This window comes from Labrus bergylta, chromosome 4 (genome assembly GCF_963930695.1).
Source record: "Labrus bergylta chromosome 4, fLabBer1.1, whole genome shotgun sequence".
NCBI classification, from domain to species: domain Eukaryota; kingdom Metazoa; phylum Chordata; class Actinopteri; order Labriformes; family Labridae; genus Labrus; species Labrus bergylta.
In genome coordinates, this window is record NC_089198.1 from 10295724 (window position 1) to 10318803 (window position 23080).

A 23080-nucleotide genomic window follows, 5' to 3' on the forward strand; every position below is an offset into this window, starting at 1 on the left:
AGAAAAGGACAGGAGTCAGGGATTTCTAAGTTAAGATAAACAATATGTTTTTGAGGTTAATGACGTAAAATATATGAAAAAACATCTGAAAGTAGTATTGTAGTTACGGCCACACTTACTGAGACCAAGACATACCTGAGACCAGTGGGCCAAGACCAAAGCAGGGGGAGACCAAGACAAGACCCAGACCATAAATATCAATGAAAAATCATCATCATGTGTGCAGCAGGCATGTCACTCACTGGGACCGAAACACCGGGGAGGTTGCAGACATAACCGAGGGACAAAAATCAAATTACAAATTAATTACAGTTCTTTTAGAAAAGAGGCTTTTTCCCTCTAAACGCAGTAATGATGTGGAAAAATAGCCTGTCATTAGCATCAGTGTTGGTCTTGACTGGTCTTGATTTAAAATCTGCCCAGTCTGAGACCGAGACAAGAACGAGTAAAAATGCTTTCAATTCCAAACGAGACAAAGACCTTCAGAAAGTGGTCTCGAGACGAGTCTTAAGACCAAGAGCGATTTCGAGTACCACAACACATTCTGAAAGTGACCCTTTGTCTCTTACCGATAGAAACCAGACATGGAACAGTACCAACATGCACTAACACACTGAATTAGAATAATTGTTTTGGCCCTCCACTATAATGAATCCTTAGAGAAATGTGGACATAGTTATAACTCTGATACGATCTTAATCTTAATTCGATGAATCAGCAAATTGGCAAATGTGACATTCTCACGCTTGTGCTGAAATTATTGACATCAAACTTTAATTTAAAGGTATGATTTTGTGGGTTTCTTTTATTCCCTGTGATGTTCACCTGCCAGCCAGCATGTACACTTATTAGCCACACCTATATGCCTGTAGTGAAAGACAAGAAATGTAAAAACCCCTCCAGCATCTGAATCTAAAGTGAAGCTACAGCCAGCAGCTAATTATCTTTGATTAGCATAAAGACCATAAAGAGCTGCTCCTTAACCCAGAGGTTTAATCCTGCCTACCTGCAGCTCTTAATCTAGTTTAATATAACATTCAATCTTATATATGTCACACAAATGAAGTATTATAAGTGACTTTCTGCGTGTTTCATCATACAGACATAACCCTGGTTGTTTCCTCCTGTTTCTGTTTAAATAAATTAAAAAGGCAGAACGTTGTTATGTTAAAGAAACCACATACTAACATATTGCCTATTGCGTTCTCAAACAGTGTATACTGCATAACCCGACCCATAGTATGCCGTTAGCTACATACTAAACTTCATCAAACATGTATTTCTGGTTCACGCTGCGTTGGATAAGCTAGCACCAAACAGGAAACTGAACTCAACAACCATATCCATAAATTCATGACAACAGCTACGTAGTTATCTCAATATTATTTGACAACATATAGAACACATTTCACTACGGTGACTTATTTGTATGCCATTTATTGGCTGGCTGGCGAGCTCTCACATTGGACAGTGTGAGAACTGTAATACATGATGGGACAGTTTAGTGTGACCTGCGTGCTCCCGTCTCATCCAGGCATTCCTCGCACACACAAAAACATATACCATGATTTCAGAACATATACGTACTCAGTGTGTAATCATACTTAGTGCCAATGGGATGCAGTTTTGGACACAGCCATAGAAACTGGATTATGCTAGTTTGAAACTTGACTGTTGATAAAGCAACCCAAACATTATCAGCAGAGTCGGTGTGTTTGGCAAGTTGCATGTAACTCTGATTGGTTGTTAGTAATAAGTTTAAAAAAAAATGCAAGATGGCGCTTAAAGACACAGAACAGATAAACAGTAGTTCAAAGGAAAATTAAAGTGTAATATTGTTGGTGACATTCATTGGTAATAGTTATTTCACACAGTTTATTGAAATATTGGCCGACTGAAGCTTCTAGATAACCATTTGCAGATGGTGGTTTGCAGGAACATTGGCGCAGTTGAGCTCCCGCTGAAATTTGATGAATGACAGTTGTGTTTGTTGCCATTTTTTGTCTCCTTGTGATAGTCTTGTTTATCTTTGTTGTTGTATTGTGAGTCTTTGTAAATAATTTAGTTTCTTTTCAGTTGTCTGTATCTCTGTTGCCGTTTTTGTGTGTCTTTCTGGCCATTTGGCATCTCATGTAGTTCTTTTGTGTGGAAGTCTCATTGTCTTTGTAGTTCTCCTGTGTCTTCTTGCAGTTGTCTGGATAGTTGTTTTATAACGTTACATTTTCCCTAAAACTGTTCTCTTCCACGACGAAGGATGGACCCCATCCGAAGCGCCGGTGTTTAAAGGAAACAAAGGAAGCTGCACTCACTCTGGCAGACAAACTCAATCAAATACAAAAAACACTGCAGGACATCAGGAGACATCAGGAAGACGAGTGAAAAATATTTCCCCCTTCATTTTGCGTCGGTCTGATCCTCTGAGTTAAAATATGAGCAGGGGAGTTAATGTGATGCAATGCAGGGAAGCAAAAAGCAGCAGAAAGCAGCAGACTGATAGTGGCGGCCATTATGATAATTGCTTCTTTGACTTCTTCTCACTATAAAGGTGAGGAAAAGATGAGAAAATAGGCTATTTTTCAGCATTATATGCTTTTACTCTGCCGTCGATTTGCTAATCCTTTCGCAGCAGTCTGAGCACTCAGCAGGAGCTGTGTCTTCTCTAGGTAATCTAGCTCTAAGGTTGTGTAGTCGGTCATTGTTATTTGCCAGAAATCCCCACTGGACATTTTTAGAGGATGTAAATACTACATGGCAGGATTTCACTGGTGCGTTGCTTGAAGCTGATACACCATTGGGAGCATTTCCCTCTCAAGTTTTGACTGGAACTAATGCTTCTTCTTCTGCTTCAATTTGCACAACCTTGGGCAAAGTTTGGGTTATCCCCGCTCTGTTTGCATCCTCCCAATGATTCGGCATAAATTTGTGGTCCCTCCGTTTTTTACTGACTCTGTTTTTCGATTCCGTGCGAAGATAGGGCAAGAGAGACAAGTGGATTGAGAGGGAGGAAAGTGGATGAAACAGGCAGAGGTGTGTGTTTATCAAGCGTTTTATAGTTGGCGCACTGATCCGGGGGATCAATTGGCACTCTCAGATCAGTCGGGACGGTATGATCAAGGGACGCCCGCGGTCAGTGAACCCAGATCAGCTGTCGGAAAGGACGGATAATTAGGGAGTTGGAGAGAATATTCAGAAACAGATGGGAGGATGGCGGCAGCATGTGTGGGGAAGAGAGAGAGGGAAGGAGGAAGAGAGGCAGTCACTTTGGATGAGGGTGTCAGCTAAATGCTTAAAATGTGAGAGCGACAGAGATTGAGAGAGAGAGAGAGAGAGAAAGTTGAATTAAAAACATAGGAGGCGAGAGAGAAACAAGAGTCGGATTGGAGGAAAAACGGGAGGAAGTTGAAGCAGTAGGAAAAGGTGAAATGCAGATTCAGGTTGAGCCAAAAGATGGAGATGAAGAGATGCAGAAGCTGGGAGGCAGATGAAAATATGAAAATATCGGTCTGTAACTGATGTACTTTTTTTTTTTTTTGCCTCTGGCTTCACAGGTTCTCTCCCCTATCGTGCCAATAATGCAAATTTGAATTTGACAGAGTTTTTTTTGGGCAGAGTGGTAACTTAGGCACAAGGAGGCAGGAGGCAGATGAGAAAAGGAATATATGTATGTGCACTTGGTTTGTGTTGCGAGTGAATTCCCCTCCTCCTGAATGTTTGAAGTTGAAAGAGCATGAGAGAGATGGAGGGGGGAGGAGGAGGTGGATGTGGTGGAGGTGGAGGAAGAAGACGAGTAGGCGAAAATAGCTGCTGTGACCAGATCAACAGTCGGACCTTTGGGGAGTATCGAATCTCGAGTTTGAGCTGCAGACAAGAACCACTGTCTGGCCAAACACACACACACACACACACACACACACACACACACACACAAACAGACACAGCAGACAGACACAGTGATGCACAAAAAAAAGGTTTGCTTGCAGATAAGCAGATCTTGTACTCGGTATGTAATCAACACACATAAATGCTCCCATCTTCTCCCCTCAAAGCCCTCCAGACACCACTTAGAAAACCCTCACGCTCCTTTACATGCAGGATTTGCAAAATAGAAGGAGATGCCGTCTGCAGACTTATTTCTGCTCTTTGTAAATTCCCATTTTAATTTAATCCTCAGCTTTTCTCAACAAAGAAACACAAGGGTCTCCTTGATAACTTAACAACAGCACAGTGCTGCAGCAGATGATCCACAGTCTGGTTCTACTTTTTTTGCCAGAGCGGCATGCATCTCTGAAGCATGAAATGTACCACTGAATGTATATAATTGCCCGTGGTTATTATGAAACGACACAAAATTGATATTTAATGATGCATTTCATTTGTTTATTTACTTCCCAAGTGGGTACAAAGACTTGTTTTTCTATTGTCTGTTTATCATGCACCGTGTCACTCGAACAGGGACAATGAATTCCACATGCTGCTGCTTCACACCATTCAGCAGCAGATTCACCCTGACAGCTTCTGTGAGGAACTTTGGGTTTGTGTTGATTTTGGCGCCCCCTGTGGGCAAAAGGGGTACCGCGTTTGCATGTATAAGTTGTGCTTTTTAAAATACATTTCATCTAAAGTTTTCAATTTTACAATGTGCGCAACAACACACGCAAAGTACAAGACGGAAGATAAAAAAAAAGACAAAAATATAAACAGGGCTGCCAGTACAGTATATAGGGTGGGAGTCCTTCAAATCTGGGATATGAAGGAGGTAGTAAGGTAGTTACCTTACCTTATTATTGGTATCATGATAGTAACATCTCAGGAGCAAGGAGGGCTGACCTGAATGTGTGGTGGCAAAAGGTTTCAATCCAGTGCTCCTGTAGCCGGGCAGGCAGGGTCTCTATGGATGTGGGATTTGCCTCCAGTATATGAAACTGTGCCAAGAAAGGTCCCCAAACTCTCATGGATTTACTCTTTGTATTAGGTTGGGTGCAGACAAGGTCTTAACAATTACATAACAGACATAATGTCCTTAAACCAGTACAAGAGGCAGGGTGGTGAACTAGACTTCCAGGTCAGGAGAATATGTGTTCTTTTTTGCAACCATGGTTCCTGAATGCAGAGCAATCAGCATATTGTACGGCTGAATATCTCCAGAATATGCTTTTGAGAAACACTCAAAATAATGTCCAAACATTTGCATAAGACGAGGCGAACAACAGTTGAACCTGTGACATCGCTGCTCACCAGAACTCTGCACATATATCTGCATTTAAGTTGTGTTATTTTAAACAAATACTCTCTCCCGCTGTTGTTAAACAGTTAAATATTTTACTCATTGAGAAGCTTTGTCATGCTGAGTTAAAAAATAGATTTTTAATGACACCCAGCCCCCGGCAGTGGTTTCAAGCATCAAAAATAACCGTGTAGAAATATTCAATCTTGTCAATTATGGTATTGTTTGCTTCTAGAGGTTATATAGAGGCATCAGTATTTATTTTAGTGTTTCACATCAAGCCTGAAAACCCTCACAGGAGTTTTAAGATAAGATACCTGCAGTGTTTAAACGAGTGAAAAGTGTCCGTTACCTTTTTAATCATAATGCACCATGTGTTTTTATTGTGCTTTAATAACAAACTCTTCTTTGAAACATCCCCAAATCGCTCTCGAAATGCGTTCCCCTTCAATGCGAGATTATCTTTGAAGTACTTGAATTCAACTTTATTTCTGAGAAATCTCTTTCTATTTCTCTGTCTGGTTAGCAGATGGCTTCGAACACTCTCTGACACCAGTGAACCTCGGATGACGTTGCCATGGAGAAGAGCTCAGTCTGAAGCACAAAACGGGGCTGTAGCGGATATAAATGCCCCTTTTGTTACAAGCAGGAAGAAAACACATTGCAATCGCTGTCGAATTTCATCTGAAATTGACCCTGATTAAAAAAGAGACCCACTGTTTGGTGCATCAGCTTTAGTGTTTCTCAACTGCAGAACTTTCACTGTGACATGATGCCACTGCTCTATGCTGTGGAGAATCCAGCTTCCTTTCTTCCAGGAATTCATTGATAACTTCTAACTTTCATCTTTTATGTAGCGTACTTGTAGCAATTTAAACAGCAAAACATTCAAAATGATTGCTACATTTGACTGTTAGAAGAAGGAGGATGAGATATTTTAGTCAGAAAACACACCAACTACACATTAAGAAATTATCATCAACGTCACACGTGGCTGTAAACAAACCATTGATTGTATAAAACATGGACGTAGTACCATTGGTTTCAGCAGCTGAGTTTTGAAGCCCAACGATGGTGTTTACCATTTTTAAAACGCTGTCTCTCACTAACTTTAAGTCAGCTGAGGTGGGCTTTTTATCCTCCTGGTAAAGGGTACAACATGTCCACCTCTCAGTCAGATCAGTTTAATTAAGCAAATGTATGCGTAAATCAAATTCCTCATATTTTATTATTTCATATTTCTTATTTTAAATAACCTCCCACCCAGTGTGTGCTATACAGTGTGTTTTATGTTTATTTCTGCTGTGCATTTTAATTTGAGTGTTGACAAGAATTCCTTGACTTCTGCATTTCTTTGCACTTCCACATTGGCTTCATTTTTCAACACGAGAGGTCGTTGCCTGACACAAACCAAAAGTTCCCCAAAGAAACTTTTAAGAACTACTGTAGATATTTGCTTTTACTAGTACAGAATCAGAATCAGAATCAGATGTATTGGCCAGGTATGCACACACACACACACACACACAAGGAATTTAACTTCAGTGAACTGAGCTCTCATATGTAAAGGTACAACATTAAATATCAACAGTAAACATAATAAGAAACGACTAATATTTACAAGACGAAATATGAAACAGTGCAGAAGATGCTGAAGTAACATGATAATAAGTACAGTGATGTTTGTGTTATTTTATGCGTGGGAGTGAGAGTCACAACCCTGATTGAAGCAGGGAACATATGCCCGTATGTTGTACTGCTCTCATCCTTCAATACTCACATTTCTGCTGTTCATAATAGAGATGTGATTTGTGTTTTTCTCCTTTAAGCATTCGGAATAAGAAAATAAGACTAGAACACAAACTTTCACTTCTTTATAAATGTTCTATAAATGTCAGAAATTGCGATCTCCACGCTTACATGTTGAGAGTTTGATGTCGTTGAGAGTTTGATGTCCATCCAATCCTTGGAGGTGCTCCAAAAAACAGCCACCTGACATGTGCTTTGAGAAAATAGACAGGAGGACTTTGCAACACCATTTGTGTTCTCTAACACAAACACACACACTTACACGCACCTTATCCATTAATCTCCTTCATCTCTATACATTCATTACATCCCCTCACTGCAGAAACAAACAGCAGAGTGTGACCTATTGGCAGACTCTTTATGTTGCCCACATCACAGGCTAAACAGCGCGAGGCACATGTACAATTTTCAGGGGCCCACCGATCGATATAACCCCCGTAAGTACCTATCATATTGGGTTTTTTTCCCGATATCCATCACACCACAGTTTGCGAGCAATATACTTAGTTTATAATGAAGAAAAGAAAGAACCTTTTAAAAAAAAAAGGGCAAAAGGCCTGGAGTGAGAAAAGATTAGAAAAGGGTGAGATGTGTGAGAGACGAACTAGAGTGAGAGAAAGAGGGGAGATCGAGGAGAGATGAGGGGAAGGGAATTAAGGAGACTGATAGTTGAGCGCAGGGTCCAGAGGGCATGGATAAGTGTGTGCATGTGTGTGTGCGTGTGTGTTTGAGCGAGTGACCGTATACCTCACACACCCCCGCACACACCCACACAGAGAGGGTAGCTCATGAAGACAAATGTAGCGACCTTGCTTAGTGATAAGGCATGAAGATAAAGTAGTGTTGGATAAAATAACCGAGAAACAGAGGTGTGTGCGTGTGCGTGTGTGTGTGTGTGTGTGTGTGTGTGTGTGTGTGTGTGTGTGTGTGTGTGTGTGTGTGTGTGTGTGTGTGTGTGTGTGTGTGTGTGTGTGTGTGTGTGTGTGTGTGTGTGTGTGTGTGGGATCGCTATAGAGACAGACAGGTAAACAGACAGATGGGGAGATGGAGAGACAAGGAGATCATAGTGAGACAGGAAGAAAGACAAAGAGATGAACAGACAAACAGACACAGATGTGGCTCAATACTGAGGAAGGCAAATAAACATGGTATGAAAACAGGCAGTGGCCATAACACACTACAGCACTGCACACACACACACATACACACACACACACACATTTACATTTGGACTTGTTTTGATTTTCCAATTAAAAGTTGGAATTTGTTTTTTGAAAAAGTGCATATAATGGTGTCTTTTCAGCACTTTATTTTTGGGCTATTTATGCCTTCATTTAGAGATTGGACAGTGGATAGAGTCAGTGGCGATTCTAGAGTCTGTTGGGGCCTTAGGCAAAACTCAATTGGGCGGCCCTCCAACCGGTGTTCATCACCGTCATCGTCTGCCAGAGTCCCGACGCTTCCTCCTCTTCTTCTTTTCTTGTTTCTTTATTCTCTCCTGTAGATGGATCATTTATCTTCATTTTCAGGGAAATGAGAGTGAGTGCTGTCAGATGGGGCCCACTTAGGGACTCCTACTGTCATTGCAAAACTTACAAATGATGGGCCACAGCTTTGGTTTTAAGTTTGTGAGCCCTCAGAGGCCCCCCCCCCCCCCATACTGGTCTGGGGCCCCAAGCAGTTGCCTGCCTTGCCTGCTGACAAGCAGCGCCTCTGGATAGCGTAATACAAACATACAATCATGAAAATCATGTTTTTAATTCTCGGCAGGGCTTGCCACAACGAGCCAATGGGCTTAGATCAGTGATCTCACACTGACGATGACGTCGCACTGACAAATTTTTTCGAGGGGGGCTAGAACCGAGCGTTACATGCAGCTAATGCTACAGCTAACAGGAGGACGTAGGAGAAGCCATGTTTCCGCGGACTTTGAATTTTTGCACATAGATGTGCCTAAACATGCACAGGACACATGGAAAACACACTAAAGAGCATATAAAACCAGAAAAAGCAGAATATGGGACTTTTAAAAAAAACAACCACAACTGTAACTGAAAACCTCTCTGAAGTCTGTCTTCTTTTGACTTGACGTATTTGAAGGTCTCTGCTCTGGCTGTTACTCTGCACGATGGCGCCAGAAAAACAAAAGGTGAAACTTCTTTTTTTGAGAAAGCGAGACAGACGTTTCGATAGACAGACAGATAGCAAGGCGGGGGAGACAGACAAGTCAGCAATCACCGAGCACAAACACCGTAGAGGTCAATGCTATCACGGAAACGAGCGGTTATTTCGTAGCATTTCATCATCATCATCTATCTTGGTCGCTTGCGCTCTCTCTCTCTCTCTCTCTCTCTCTCTGTCTCTCTCTCTCTCCCTCTTTCATAGCTGGATTTCTCATTGATGACAAAGCCATTTATGTCTCTCTTATGTTCCCCCCCCTCGTCCTCCCTCCTCCTTCACCCTCCTCCCCTCTCCCATTCCTCACTGTCTTCCTCATGCTCCTTGCTATTTGTGCTTCCTCTGTTTTATTTTTCTTTCTCTGTCTTGCACTTCCTTCCGTCTCTCATTCTCATTTTGCATCTTCTCTCTTTTTTACTCCCCTCTTTGTCTTTCTCTGTCTTGTTCTGTTGCTCACATCTCGGCTATGTTTTTCCTCTCTCTCTCTCTCTCACCTCATCTTCATCACCCCTCCTCCTCCTTCTCCTCTCTCTGACTCTTACATCATTTTCTCTCTAAACACCCCCCCACCCCCTCCTCCTCGTTCTCTTTTCCATTTTACCTTTCTCTTTTCCCGTGATTTAAATTCTGCACATCATCTTTCTTACTTTGCCTTTAACTCTGCCGTGCCCCCTCTTGGCTCACTTTCTTCCTTATTTTTCCCTACTACGTCCAAACTACTCCTCATTTTCTTTCATCATTTCTTTTCTTCTTCTTCTTCTTCTTCTTCAAACTTGTGCCTTTCAAGTTTTACTCTCTTTCTTGTCTTTTTCCCCCCCCGCACCTTTTCACTACTCTCCACTTTTCTTTCTTCCCTTCTTTGTCACCCTGATTTCTCCTTACCTCCTGCAACCATTTTTTCTTCTCTTTCCCTTTATTCTTTCCTTATTCACCCTCTTTCAATCCTCTCTCGTCGTCCTTTCCACATCTTTCTCCTTCACCTCTGCCAGTTTCAGTTTTGAATTCTTTCATCTCTTGTTCCGCTATTGCATCTCCTTCCACCCTCCAATCTCTCATCTTTCTCCTTGATTCTTTCATCCATCCTCCATGTCCTCCTCGCCCCTTCACTCATTTCCCTTCATCCTTACATCCTCTCTCACCCCCTTCTCTCCTTTCCTCTCCTGTCTTTACGTTACATGCCTTCTCCTGTCCATGTCCACTGTGTCTCTTTTCTCTTTCCTATCCAGACGTCCCCTGTCATCTTTCCTCCCACTTTTCATTCTTCTAGTCCTTGTTTCTCTTCCGTCTTTCTGTCCCATTTATACCTCGCTCGTACTCTGCCCCCTCTCTCTGCATGCCTCCGCTTCCTCTGGCTGTATTCCCCTTCTTCTTTAATAAAAAAAGAAACCAGTCCTTGGGAGAAAAAAAAAAAGATATAAAAAGACATCCACTGCATTATTAAAAATACAACATTGTAGTTACAATAGGTTAGAAAAGGATTCATCAGAGTACGACAAAAAGTAATAAAAAAAAGCACACCTGATAAAACTTCAAATCTTTAATAATTCATCAATTATATAAGCTCATTTGTCATCATTGATATCCTGTTTCTCCTCTACCCTGCAGCGCTTCGAGATAACCGCATCCAGCTGCACCGCTCGACATCCACCGAGCTCTCCATCACCATCGGGGACGTGCAGCTGTCCGACGAGGGGGAGTACACCTGCTCCATCTTCACCATGCCGGTCCGCACCGCCCGAGCCACCGTCACCGTGCTAGGTAGGTCAAAGGAGCGGCACAACATACACAACCCATATTCACTCTGCTTACACACTGTCCATCTGTCATCTCTGTGGGACCATAAACAGGATGCAGACCTTAAATTATGTTGTACTTTTTCTAAATGCTCTTGATTAAGAAAAATTATATTCTTTGATTATAATTGTAGAAAATGTCCCTTTACTTCAACTCTTCTGCATCCTCTCTGTCCTTGAAAGAGGTTCCCTCTCCGTGAGGCCCATCCCAAGGTTGCTTCAGATTTTTCTCTCTAAAAAAATCTGTCTCTTCTCGCCGAGGCTCGGCGGTGCAGATTGACATTCCCGCCTTCCTTGTGTTCATACCCAGACACGTCTCCTTTGAGACTGATTGACGGCTGTAGAAATCCGTTTGAGTGCGGTCTATCTTCATTTCTCCAAAACCCGTAGGATTTGACACATATAAATGGATGCCTCAGAAGCTTTTGGCATCTTTTTTCTTTTTGTATTTCTCTCCTCGCTTGTCGTGTTGTTTGGGGACACATTTTACAACAATGTCTACTTTTATATTACCTGCCAGTTTTCAGGCTACACATAGAAAGTTGTGGCACAAAGTGGCTCAAATTTCACCTTGATGCACTGCTGTGGCATTGTGTCAGCCCTGACCTACCCTGCAGAGTGGAGCCTCTCTCGGAGCAGAAGGAAGTTTGACCCTGTGGAAGTTTGTTGTAAGTGTCACATTCAGGGGAAGCTGTGTGTTGGCAGGAGGCGAAGTATCGGTCAGTTTTTCCACTTTTATAAAGTTAGAGGACTTTTGAAGGACTGATGTGAGAAAAAAAAAAATGACTGCAGTCAATGAAGCAAAGACTAAGGGAAGCTGTTTTTTTTTTTTTTAGACCTTGATATGGGAAAGCTGCAAAACATTGAATCCTACAGTACATTAACCACAATGAAGCCTGATTGCATTTTATTATTAGATCCTGTAGAGTGTTGCCTAAAATGTAATCTCTATTTACAGAGTCTGGGTGAAACAGGGAAAATCCGTCAGGCGCACAACCTGGTTTTAGTATTGGAATAATTTTGGTTTCCATTATGTTGTACGAGTATTATCGTCCACTAGCGTTTTTGAAGGCATTGGCTGTATGTATTTAAAAAGACTCTGTGGAGAGCGATAGAGGCAGAACGAAAACTGCTTTAATGCAATCCTTGAATTGATTGGCAGTCCAGTTACGACGGTTTAGCCCTGTTTATTTATTAACAGACGTCTGCATTCAAATTCAGCTAGCAATCAGATCTTAGACGTTGCCTCTCGACGCCAACGCCACTGTTGCTTTTAAAGTTTTTCGTCAGACTGTTAACAATGGCGGCTGTTGCTCAGCTGGTAGAGTCGTCGTTTGCCAATCGGAAAGGTCAGCTCCTGCAGCAACATGTCCGACGTGTCCTTGGGCAAGACACTTAACCCCAAATTGCTCCCGCTGCTTCTTCTGCTGCGTATGAATGCCTATGATGGACACTTTAAATAGCAACCTCTGTCATCAGTGTGTGAACGTGTAGGTGTGACCTGCGGTGTAAAAGCGCTTTGAGTAGTCAGAAGACTAGAAAAGAACAAGCTCAAGTCCATTTACACTTCTTGGCTCCACGATGTTGCATGTTGCTCCCAGAGGGTTTATTTATCTGTAAGAAGAAGATAGCTGAGATTGCCTACAGTGTAACATGTTCCAGCTGTTAAAACACATGTGCACCTTTGTGACCTCATCAGTTCTGCATGTGGTCCATTAAGCACACAGAAACCGTGAGAAATATATGAAGTGAATTAGTCCAACTCTGTAGGGAACACTTGGAAGGACTTGCTAGCTGGGCGAAAAAGGAAAAAAATCAAATAAGAGAGATGTGCGTTTCAAATATTAGTTGTGTATTGTATTGTAGTGTTGTATATGTGGTGGAGCTATAATCCACATGTTTGGCTGCATACCTCTTCTTCATCCCTTGTAAAGTTCTGTAACAATTTAGACTTGTGCACTTCAGTTATAAAATCAGATTGCATCTAGTTTTTCTTAATACCTCTTCAAAATCGGATTATTTTTGAACGCTGACACATGGAGGTTGTTTGTTTGCTTGATGAATTGATAACGATCTCTGATAAAAACAAAATGTCTGAAATCAGGGCCTATGTGAAGCCACCGTGCAGTTTGTAAATTAAAATCTAAACTACATCAGCTCCTTCATTGGAAATTGTTAAGACTTTAGCAGGCTATCTTCGGGAGGAAATGTTCAATGATGCAGCTATAAAAACCGCCACCAACTTTTCATTTTCATGCAAACTGGATCGGTGTAAACTTTGATGCCTTTGGGTCAAACATTTGGGGAGCTGCGGAGCTTTTAGTGTTTGCTGTCAATGCAGAATCTTTACCCTGACACAGTCCTCAGGGGATCCCGTTTGAAAAGGGAATAGTAAAAATATATTTCTGCCTCATAGCCGTGTCACAGATGAGCTAATAAAGAAATAAATAAGCCCGATATATTCCAAAGTCTAATCCCTTCCATGCACCATAACGCTGTGACAGCCTGGCCTCCACAGCCATGATGCCTTCATCCAGTTAGATCCAGATCTCTGCGTGTAGAATTAACCTTTGTGTAAGGTTACGACCTCGTATAACTCTTGAGCAGAGATAAACCTGCTCCACTCATCTTCTTTGAGATGGATGTTATCACCTGTGTGTGTGACACTTCCCTGCAGGCTTCAATAAATCGTGGTCAGCCCTGTTGGTGGTGAGCGGGCCTGTTCATCGATTGGATATTGGGCTAATCGGCTTTGGGCCGCCACAAACCGTCTTTCGAGTATTGATTTGTATTAGCCGGGTTGTTATTGTTCCTCCATGTCAGTTCATTCTTGCCATATCTCACGGTCTCTCTTCATGATGAGAACAAAGCTATGTGCTTTGGCAATACTGTAATGCAGCAACTAATGGCAGCGCGGCCACAGGAGAGGCTCGCACAGTATGAACAGGAGAGACAGCTGGTCAGATTCCTGGGAGGTTGTGGTGGGCAGATTTACGGCCAACATTTCAAGGCCCCCGGTGCCTGCTTTTTTTTTTTTTAAATTGCTGTGTAATGAAATCGAATCATTCTTTGTGCTGATCACGATAAATTCCATATCCACTTAGCCAACAAACGAGGCTTCAATTTTGCATACTTGTAAGCTTCTTTGTGATATTTAGGCATCAGTTTTTGCCTGTTTTCACTCTGCTTTTCTAATCCAATGCAACACAATTTGCCAAGAAATTGTTGGATGAAAACTGAGCTGCGGAGCATTTCGGCCTAATTTCATCTAAAAATGCACTTAGTGGAAACAAGAGATGCTTCCTTTTGTTTTGTTTTTTTAATTTAAGGGTGGGGCAGGGTGACTGATATTTACAGCGGCTGTTCAATGACTGAGAGTCAACAAGGTTGCTGCCCAAATTTGAGTTTTGTCAGTAAACAGCTGTGGAAGCACCCTTGAATAAACCATTTAGTCGATATTTATTCAAATGTTTTTTGGCAGCGCTGCAAGGTGTGTTGAAAAGAATTCAATGTAGTCGCCGAGGACAACAGCCTGAGCAGAACGCCTGTAATGTTAATGTGATGTTTGTGTGTGAGTGGGGCGGGGGAGGGGAAGGAGTGTCGGAGCAAGGGTGAAGGCGGGTTCTACTTTAGCTCTTTAAATTCAAATTAAGATGAGGCTCACTACTCCGTTTTTTTTTTCTTCTACCGGTTCGCTGCAGTAAATTATGATTCAAGCATTTTTTATGTGCTGTAATTGACAGCTGTGACACTGTATTCTGCGTCCGATAAATATTTCATGACCCCTGAGGGGGAGCCAAACCATTAAAAATGTATGGTAAAATGTCTAAAATGCACAGGCCCCTATGGGGACAATCAGCCAAAGATATCCAGTTTTGGCACAGCGGTGCTCATGCGTTCGGTTTATTCCTGTTTTGACATGAGGAATGTTTTGATAGACACATACACAAACACACACGGGCGTATAACTGCTGAGTGCGGTCAGTTTTGCGATGCCTGTGTGTCTGCGGAGGTAAGATGTGTGTCATGCATCTGTGCTCTCTCCTGAGCTAAGCAGAGAATAATTTATAACGGCTTTATTCTGTTTTATTCTCCTTGTAGGAGAGGGGTCTCAACAGGGCTTTTCCAACCGGTTCTATATGTGCAGTATTATTCCCCCATTAATATTCAATGCTACTTTACAGCCAGAGAGCTTCCGCACACAGAGCACTACATCAAATACTGCTACATTAAAAATTGACCACGTTTTTATTTTTTTGATCTACACCTTAGTTAGTTCACTGCACTTTAAATCCATGCTTTGCTGTCTGTCTGTGTTTGTGTCTGTGTGTCTGTCTGTGTTTGTGTCTGTGTGTCTGTCTGTGTTTGTGTTTGTGTGTCTGTCTGTGTTTGTGTCTGTGTGTTTGTGCGTTTGTGTGTCGACAGTATGTGTCTGTCTGTCAGACGGGGGAACAGTGAAGTTTTGGTTCAAAAAGACGTTAACTTTGATACCATTTAATCACATAATTGTGTTAATTGCACATAATGTAAATGTTTAACGGTGTTACGGTTTAAAGAGTGACCATGTTAATTTGTGACTTTCAGTCAAATGAGTCGGTGGTTGTTGTAGTTAAAGTTATATATGATCGGTATTTTTGACATTACATAAAAAGTAAACAAAGAGACATTGGTTTGGACACTTTCAGTTTTCAACATTTGTTGTTACTATGATAATCACAGAAGCATTCGGTTAGAAGTCACCATGGTCACTTTTTACACCGTAACAGCTTTAAAAAAAATTATAAAAACATCAGCTTTTGAAATGTCAATAGATTCAAGTTCTTATGAGGCCATGATGGTTTAGAAAACTAAAAGTTACACACGTGTCTGTGTTGAAAATGTAAAAATACTAGAACCTTTTTGGACACACCAAACTTTTTACTTTAGCGCCTTCATGAAGGTCAAAGAGCATTTCAAATGAAGGGAGGGCATTTTGGCTCCTTTTTTATAAGCTCTCTAAAGACCAGAGGGTGGTTTGCTCGGTTGTGCGTGATCAATCTTACCACGAGGAAGAGCGAGGTTTTGATGTTAAGAGAAATCAAATTTTCTAGAAGTTAAAGGTTTCGATTATCGATTATTAGCCAGTATTATCAAGTAACCCTGATAATACTGGCTGTTCCTGGCTCTTCTTTTCTTTCTAACTTTCTTCCTATTATGAACCCTTTTTATGTTCTGTATTTGTTTGTGTGTTTGTTTGTTTTTGTCAATCTATATCCGTCCAACCGTCCCTCCCTCTGTTTATTTATCTCACCCTAGGTGTCACAAAAATGTCACATTGAAAAAAAACATCATAAACAGGCACACAATCTTGTCAGTTTCAATCCACATAAATCAGCTCCTCTCCTGGTATGATCTGTCATGATTTGGTTTCCCCTCTCCAAATCTACCTTCTCCATCCACCTCACTTTGCTTCTACTCTTTCAGCTCTCTCTCTCTCTCTCTCTCTCTTAATGAAGGCGGTGTGGTAGACAGAAAACCGAATGTTCTCCTTTACTGAAGCAGGATGACAGTAAACCGGTCCAACATTTGGAGAAAAAGTATCGCCCACAGTGACTCCAGATGGAACGGTGCCGAGAAAAGTTTCATTTTCTCCGCTCTCACTTTTTCGACCACGATGAGAAAGACAAAGAAAAAAAAATAATTTGGCATGTTCCTGGTCTTCTTTTTCTCACTTCTCCGTGTGCTCCGAGTCAGAATAGTAATTAAGCTGCAGTGTTTGTTATCGTAAATGACCCGTCCCGGCTTCTGGAAGAACACCTGTGGGAGAGCGGGAAGATGTACCGTGAAATTTTGGTTTGGCCAGAGGTCTCTCATTTGGCTGAAGTGGTTTTGAACCTGACCTCATTCCATCCCTCTCTCCCTCTCGCTTTTTCTTTCAAACTATCACACGCGGCTCCAAATGCCCTCCTAAAAAAAACCATTAAGTCTACTGAGTCACTCTAACTCCCATCTTGGCTTTTAACTAATTAATTCTGGGAGTCTTATTTAATAATCTGAGCAGAATTGAATTTGTGTGACATTTTGAACTGACCTGAAGTACGGAAAGTGAGCAGTCGCACAGTTTTATTTACCGGAGCGATTCTGAAATGTGGAAATGACCAGGCTTTCAGAGTTAATGTAGATCCTCCGCTGCTGATTTTAAAGCAATAGCACGTCATTATTTCTCTCATTGAATTAATTGGCTTTCCATGTTTATCTCAGTAGGCGGACATGCTCCCTATTGGGACTTCACTGCATTTGTAGGAATAAATACTTTATATGTTTTCCACATGTACAACTGCAATGTTGAGTTAATGGAGGAATTTGTCTTCTTTTGTTGTTTTTTTTTTGGGGGGGGAGGGGGACTTGTTCTCTTTGTTAAGCAAGCATGCTGCTCAGATGTTTTTGAGTCTTGCTTAAAAATGTGATTTCATTCATTTCAGGTGTTCAAATTCTTCAGGAAAAATGTTAAATTGCTCACCACAATTTCCTAGAATCCAAACAGATGTCTTTAAGCTTTCTTTTTTGGTGCAAAAAATGCAATCAACAATCCAAAGACTCTCGGGAGGGGGGGGGGGGGGGGAGAGAGAAAGCAGCAAATTCTTACCTTTGAGAATCTGAAACCAGCAAATGTTCAGCATTCCTGCTTTAAACATCACTGAAAGCATTAATATTTCATCAAAACAGTTTGGAAATTTGGGTCAACTAATCAATACAATTTATGATCGTGCAGCTCTGTGCAAGTTTCTAGACTCAGTTAGAGTCCGCTGTGTATAGCCATGAAGTATTAACAAGGGACGCCCCAAAACTTCAGCTCCTCAATAGATCCATTCATTCATAAATAAAGAAAGAAACTCAAAGTTCTTTACAAAATACAGAATATATTAGAATATAAAACCGACAGAGATTGGTTTTACTTTCTTCTCACCTTGAAACATTTAAATGCAAACACTCCTGCTCAGGTCTCAGTCAAATATATGAAAGAACTATCTTTGCTGTTTTGTTAGTTGCACTTATTTGTGTGTGCAGGACGTCAAACTCTGCAGACTTTTCCAACCCATTGTTGAAACATTTTAAACATAGAGCAGATATCAAATATATCCTACCTAAATACAGGACAACACATTACGTCTTTACATTATAATTTCTAGGTCCGTCTGTGTGTGCTGCAAATGACAAGAGCTGCTAAACTGTTTTTCTAGTTTTTATAGCAATGACAATAAAGATATATTCTATTCTCAGCTCAAACATCTTTCTTTTGTTTTTGTTTTTTTCTTACTGTTGAACCCCTCCCTGTATAACCGTCAGCCCTTCCACCAAGAGAGATTTCTCCACCCACTCAGGGACGCTTTATGTAGAGTCACAGGTTCAGAGTTCAGAGTTTCATCACAAGAGTGCAAGGTGACGAAGAACCAGCATAGGTTCCAAACTGAAGAAACATCTCTGTTTGGTCTAAAATCCTTCAAAGAAATAAGAACCTTATGATTTTTGGGTTGCATATGTGATTGGAGATCTGTTGTAGAAATGGCTCCACTCGGTCAGAACCCCGATGGAGGGATGGGGGGAGGAGGGGAGTCGTGCACTGAGGGAGACTGGTGCTAAAGTGCGACATCTACTGAATGAGAAGTCCCATATTATAACTTTCACTCTTTCTATGTTCTATAGGGACTTTAACCATTGATTGTTCTTGCATTCACATGATTCTTATCACTTTTATAGTGCACTGATCTGGTATCAGCAAGACAATGTTTTTCTATCGAAGCAGTCCTCCAAACTCATTGAAAAGTCGAGTCAGAGATCAGATCAGAGATACTTCGAGCAGAATCCATTTCAAAAGGTTGTTGAGGAAATGATTCACATAACTGGTTTATGGTCTGCCACCACTCGGGGTTGATGTGTGGTTAGTTAAAGCACTAATAATGCCTTCATACACTTAGTGAAAGACTGTGGTCCTGGATAAAAGTAACGGGGATTTTTTTGGTATGAATTGTGGTTCAAATGGGGATCTCAAGTATTAAACCCACAACCTAACCACCTCCCTCAGAGGTTTTTCTGGTGCTTTAACAGCATTAAACTATACGCCCGCCTCAGCTTGTGAGACACTCTAGTCATTATTTGGACAGCCTTAAGTGTTTGCCTGTCAGTGAAACAGAGATATTGGAGTGTACTTTGCCCTGATGGACACTGATGAGGAGACAGCAGGTTTGATGCTGGAGGAAGGTCAGAAGATTTACAGACATTTCAGCAGCTGTGCAGCTACTCGGAAGCATTTTTTCGGGGGGGAAACCCGTCCAAACCTACATCATTATTTTTCTCCCTAAGCTGCTTTCCATCAGAGCTTTCAGAATTGACGAAATAAATTCAACTTCTGCTGTTATGTTGAGGATGCTGTGTCAGATGTTGTGGCTTTTTTTGCCCTTCAATTTAGCACACAACAAGTTTAGCAAAAAATGCTGCTGCTTGAGCTAAGCCATCGTCCCACGACCTCTTTTTGCTTCCGTTTGGCTACAAGGTGAGCCCTGCAGCAAAAACTTTCCCCTCTCTAACTGCTCTTTTTTCTCTCTCTCTCTCTCTCTCTCTCTCTCTCTCTCTCTCTAGGTGTGCCCGGTAAACCTCAGATCTCAGGCTTTGAGAATGCGGTGCCCGAGGGGGGCAAAGTCACCCTGACCTGCACAAGCACGGGCAGCAAACCCCCCGCCAGGCTGCGCTGGTACCGAGGAACCCTGGAGCTGGAAGGTGAGGCACGCAGTGAGTGTGTGGATGCTGTGTGTGTGTGTGTGTGTGTGTGTGTGTGTGTGTGTGTGTGTGTGTGTGTGTGTCTTTGAGTTGCGGGGTCAGAAAGAATGTGTGCTGGCCGTGTGTCTGCTGTTGTTGTACTCGTGCTGGATCTGTGTGTGTGGTGAGGAGAGTGCATGGGTGTGGTTATGTGTGTGTGTCGCTGCAAGGATATTCCGCAGGAATGAAAGGATGTGGTTTGTGCTCGCGTGTGTGCATGTGTGTGCATTTCTTTGTGGGCTTGCAGTGAGTGTTTGTGTGATCCTGAGGATATCACTGTGTGTGTGTGTGTGTGTGTGTGTGTGGGGATTTAGAGTGTGTTTATATCTGTTTTTGATTGTGTGTGTGTATTTGTGAAATCCTGCTGTGTGTGTGTGTCGCGTGCTTGCCACGTTGCCTGCTGTCGCTCTGTGTGTCCTGCCTGCTTATGTGTGTATACAAGTGCAAGATCATGCTGCTTTTGTGTGTGTGTGTGTGTGTGTGTGTGTGTGTGTGTGTAAGTGCAGAAAAAAACATGCTGTCAGTGTGTTTGTGCCCTTCTCTCCCATCACTCCTTCATGTCTTGATCCTCTAAATTAATTCCCATGCATGCATCCAGGAACCGCATGTGTGTTTGCGTTTATTGTTTTTCTGTGTGTGTGTGTGTGTGTGTGTGTGTGTGTGTGTGTGTGTTGATGCAGAGTTTATTTCTGCAAAGATTTGTGCGTGTGTGTCATCCGTTGAGCTGCTACATATCTGCAACCGAGAGCGACACAACAGAGAGTGAGAGATATATAGCGTGGGTCGGATCGAGCCGGGGATAACGGCAGAATCCGGCAATAAAAGGACGGGCGGAGGAGAGGATGAAGGGATGAGGCTGAACAGAGAAACAGAGATAGGGAGAGCTTTGCATGAGGTCAGACTGCCTGGTATTTTGTTACTGATAAACAAGAGAAATGAGCTGGGAAGAGAGAGAGCGAGAGAGAGAGAGAAGCAGGGAGGGGAGAAATAGAAAGCGCAGCGAGGATGTCATGAGAGGACAAATTAACCGGCTTTCTTCTAACAGATAAACTGATAATCAAGGGGACGATTGGCAGCCTCTGACTCGCACCAGTGGTATTGGCAGTGGTGGTGTCTCTCCAAATTAAGCCTGTGTTTCCATGTAAACCCCCCCCCCATCCCCCCCTTCCCCTGTTTCTTGTTTGCTTCATCAGTCAAAGGTTTTCTGTTTTGCTTTACCGAGCAGAACAAACAAGTTGGAAGTGTTGTTTCTGTCGCCCTTTTGCTCCTTCCACCATCTGCCGTCATCACAAACTCTATAAGCTTAAAGCCCTGTTTGCACAGACAGAACAGCGCCCTCTGTCTGTTTCTAAAGCTCTCCAGATGTCCCATCAAATCTTAAAACCACAGCGTTAAAACTGCTAGATCATCTTTGCAAAAGCCTTTTTCTACACTGATTACACTAATGTGATATGATGATATAATATGATAGTTATTTATTGATGTGAAAATGGCTCCACTCGGGCTTTGTAATGCAGAAAAAAATGCCCGTCTCTGGTCCTGACGCCTTGGCAGCGTTGGTGTTTGCTATAATTATGGATTGGAATGAATCGAAAGAATGGACTGAAGCTACAAAGAGAGGAGGGAGAAATGGGAGAGCTGCCTGCCTGAGGACAGATTATCTGCTCTTTTTGTTACAGACGAGCTGAGAACAGGAGACAAGAGGGGAAGAGGAGTCTGGAGATTGTCGCTTTTTTAAAAGCCTCAGATTTTTTTTGTTTAAAGGGTCAGCTCACCCAGAACACAAAAAAGATGAATTTTTCCTCTTTACCTGTTACCGCATCTTGCCACGCTGATACTCTCTTGAGATTTCTTGCTTTCTTGACGATATATAATGGAGGTGAATGCAATTTTGTTTGTGGTGCTCACAACATTGAAAAGTTTCATTAAAAAATATTCCAACTGCAACGTGTCTCTCCCCAGAAACAATGTTTTGATCGCTTTAAATGACCTCACTGAGGAGAGATTTCACAGGTATATCGTTGCTGGAGAAAGCATCCTGTCTCCAGCAAATGTGTTTATATTGGACTCTGCTGAACTTCATTATTTATATCCAGTGCAAATTCATTTAGTGCCACAGCAGAGAGAATCTTCCTTGAAGTGGCAACTTTGAAAGTGCAGGTGTTGAGGAATATGGTTGGGGATCAAAACCTGGTTCTATTGAGGACCCGGTTCTGCATTTTTCAAAACTTGAAAAATCAAAATCCTTTGAACTTGTCGATACTGCTTTTGAGTCTTTTGGTTCGTATAACGTCATTTCTCGAGTCCAGTCAAGTCGTTTCAGTCTAATCAAACCTACATCCACTCTCATCCACTAACTCTAACCCTGAGTTTTTTAAGAAATTTGGAATACCAGCCAACAGGTTCTAAACTACACAAATAAGAATTCTGGTAGTCAGGTGGCTGAACTTACAAAAAGGTTCAGTGTTTGGTTACATTTGACCAAAACAAAAGACAAGAGAGAAGCAAAATCCAAATGATGGTGCTGAATCATTTCTTGTAAAGGGGAGGAACACATCCTCCATGACCAAGCACATCAGCATAGTGCATCAAATCAAACCAAAATGCAGCATTCGACAGTCGTCCGGTAGAAAAAAAAAACTCTGTCAACTCAGACTGCTGCTGCTGCAAGAAGCATGCAAACATGAATGATTGGCTGTCTGGTGCCGAGGGACAGTCACCCCTCTCCTCCATTCGAAGTAGCCGTGGTAAGTGCACTTCAACTTTGTAGCAAGTCCTGAAAGAGGAATAGGAATGGGGATCGAAACCGGGTACTATGGACCCAGGATGGAGAACTACATGCTAGTTAAGTCGTTTTCATTGTCGGAATAAAACAGAATGAAAACTCAAAACTCATCCCCCATCTGAAAAGTGTTTTTCAGTTATTATAAAGGGAACGCTGTTGCAAAGTTTGGTGTGCCCATAACCTATTAAAATATGAGTAAAATCCTCATGTAAACCCAACATTTAAATCCTGCCCAACATGTGTGGTGTGAACATCTGGCTGTGAGAGAATGATCCAGCAAGATTAACCAAGGACAAGCCTGAAAACAAATGAACCAGCAACAGTTGGGTCAAAGTAACCCAACCAGCTGTTGAGCTGGGAATTAATGACTTCCAACCCCTTTGACCAGCGAACACGATGAACCCAACAGTGTGTTTACATAAACAACTCGGCACATCGTTCACGCATACTAGTTCTCTTAATTGTCAGCCATCTCCCAAGATCTGCGCTTTGCTCAAT

At 42.0% G+C, this 23080-nt stretch overlaps 1 protein-coding gene across 3 annotated transcripts in view; it reads left to right on the forward strand.

Annotated features, from left to right (window-relative positions):
• cadm3 (cell adhesion molecule 3) overlaps positions 1-23080 on the forward strand; it is a 112304-nt gene that overhangs the window by 56501 nt on the left and 32723 nt on the right. For all 3 annotated transcript variants that reach the window (XM_065953683.1, XM_029280794.2, XM_020652017.2), the window contains exons 4-5: positions 10817-10969; positions 19621-19758. In XM_065953683.1, the coding sequence (XP_065809755.1) occupies positions 10817-10969; positions 19621-19758 (291 nt within the window). The remainder of the gene's footprint in view (positions 1-10816; positions 10970-19620; positions 19759-23080) is intronic.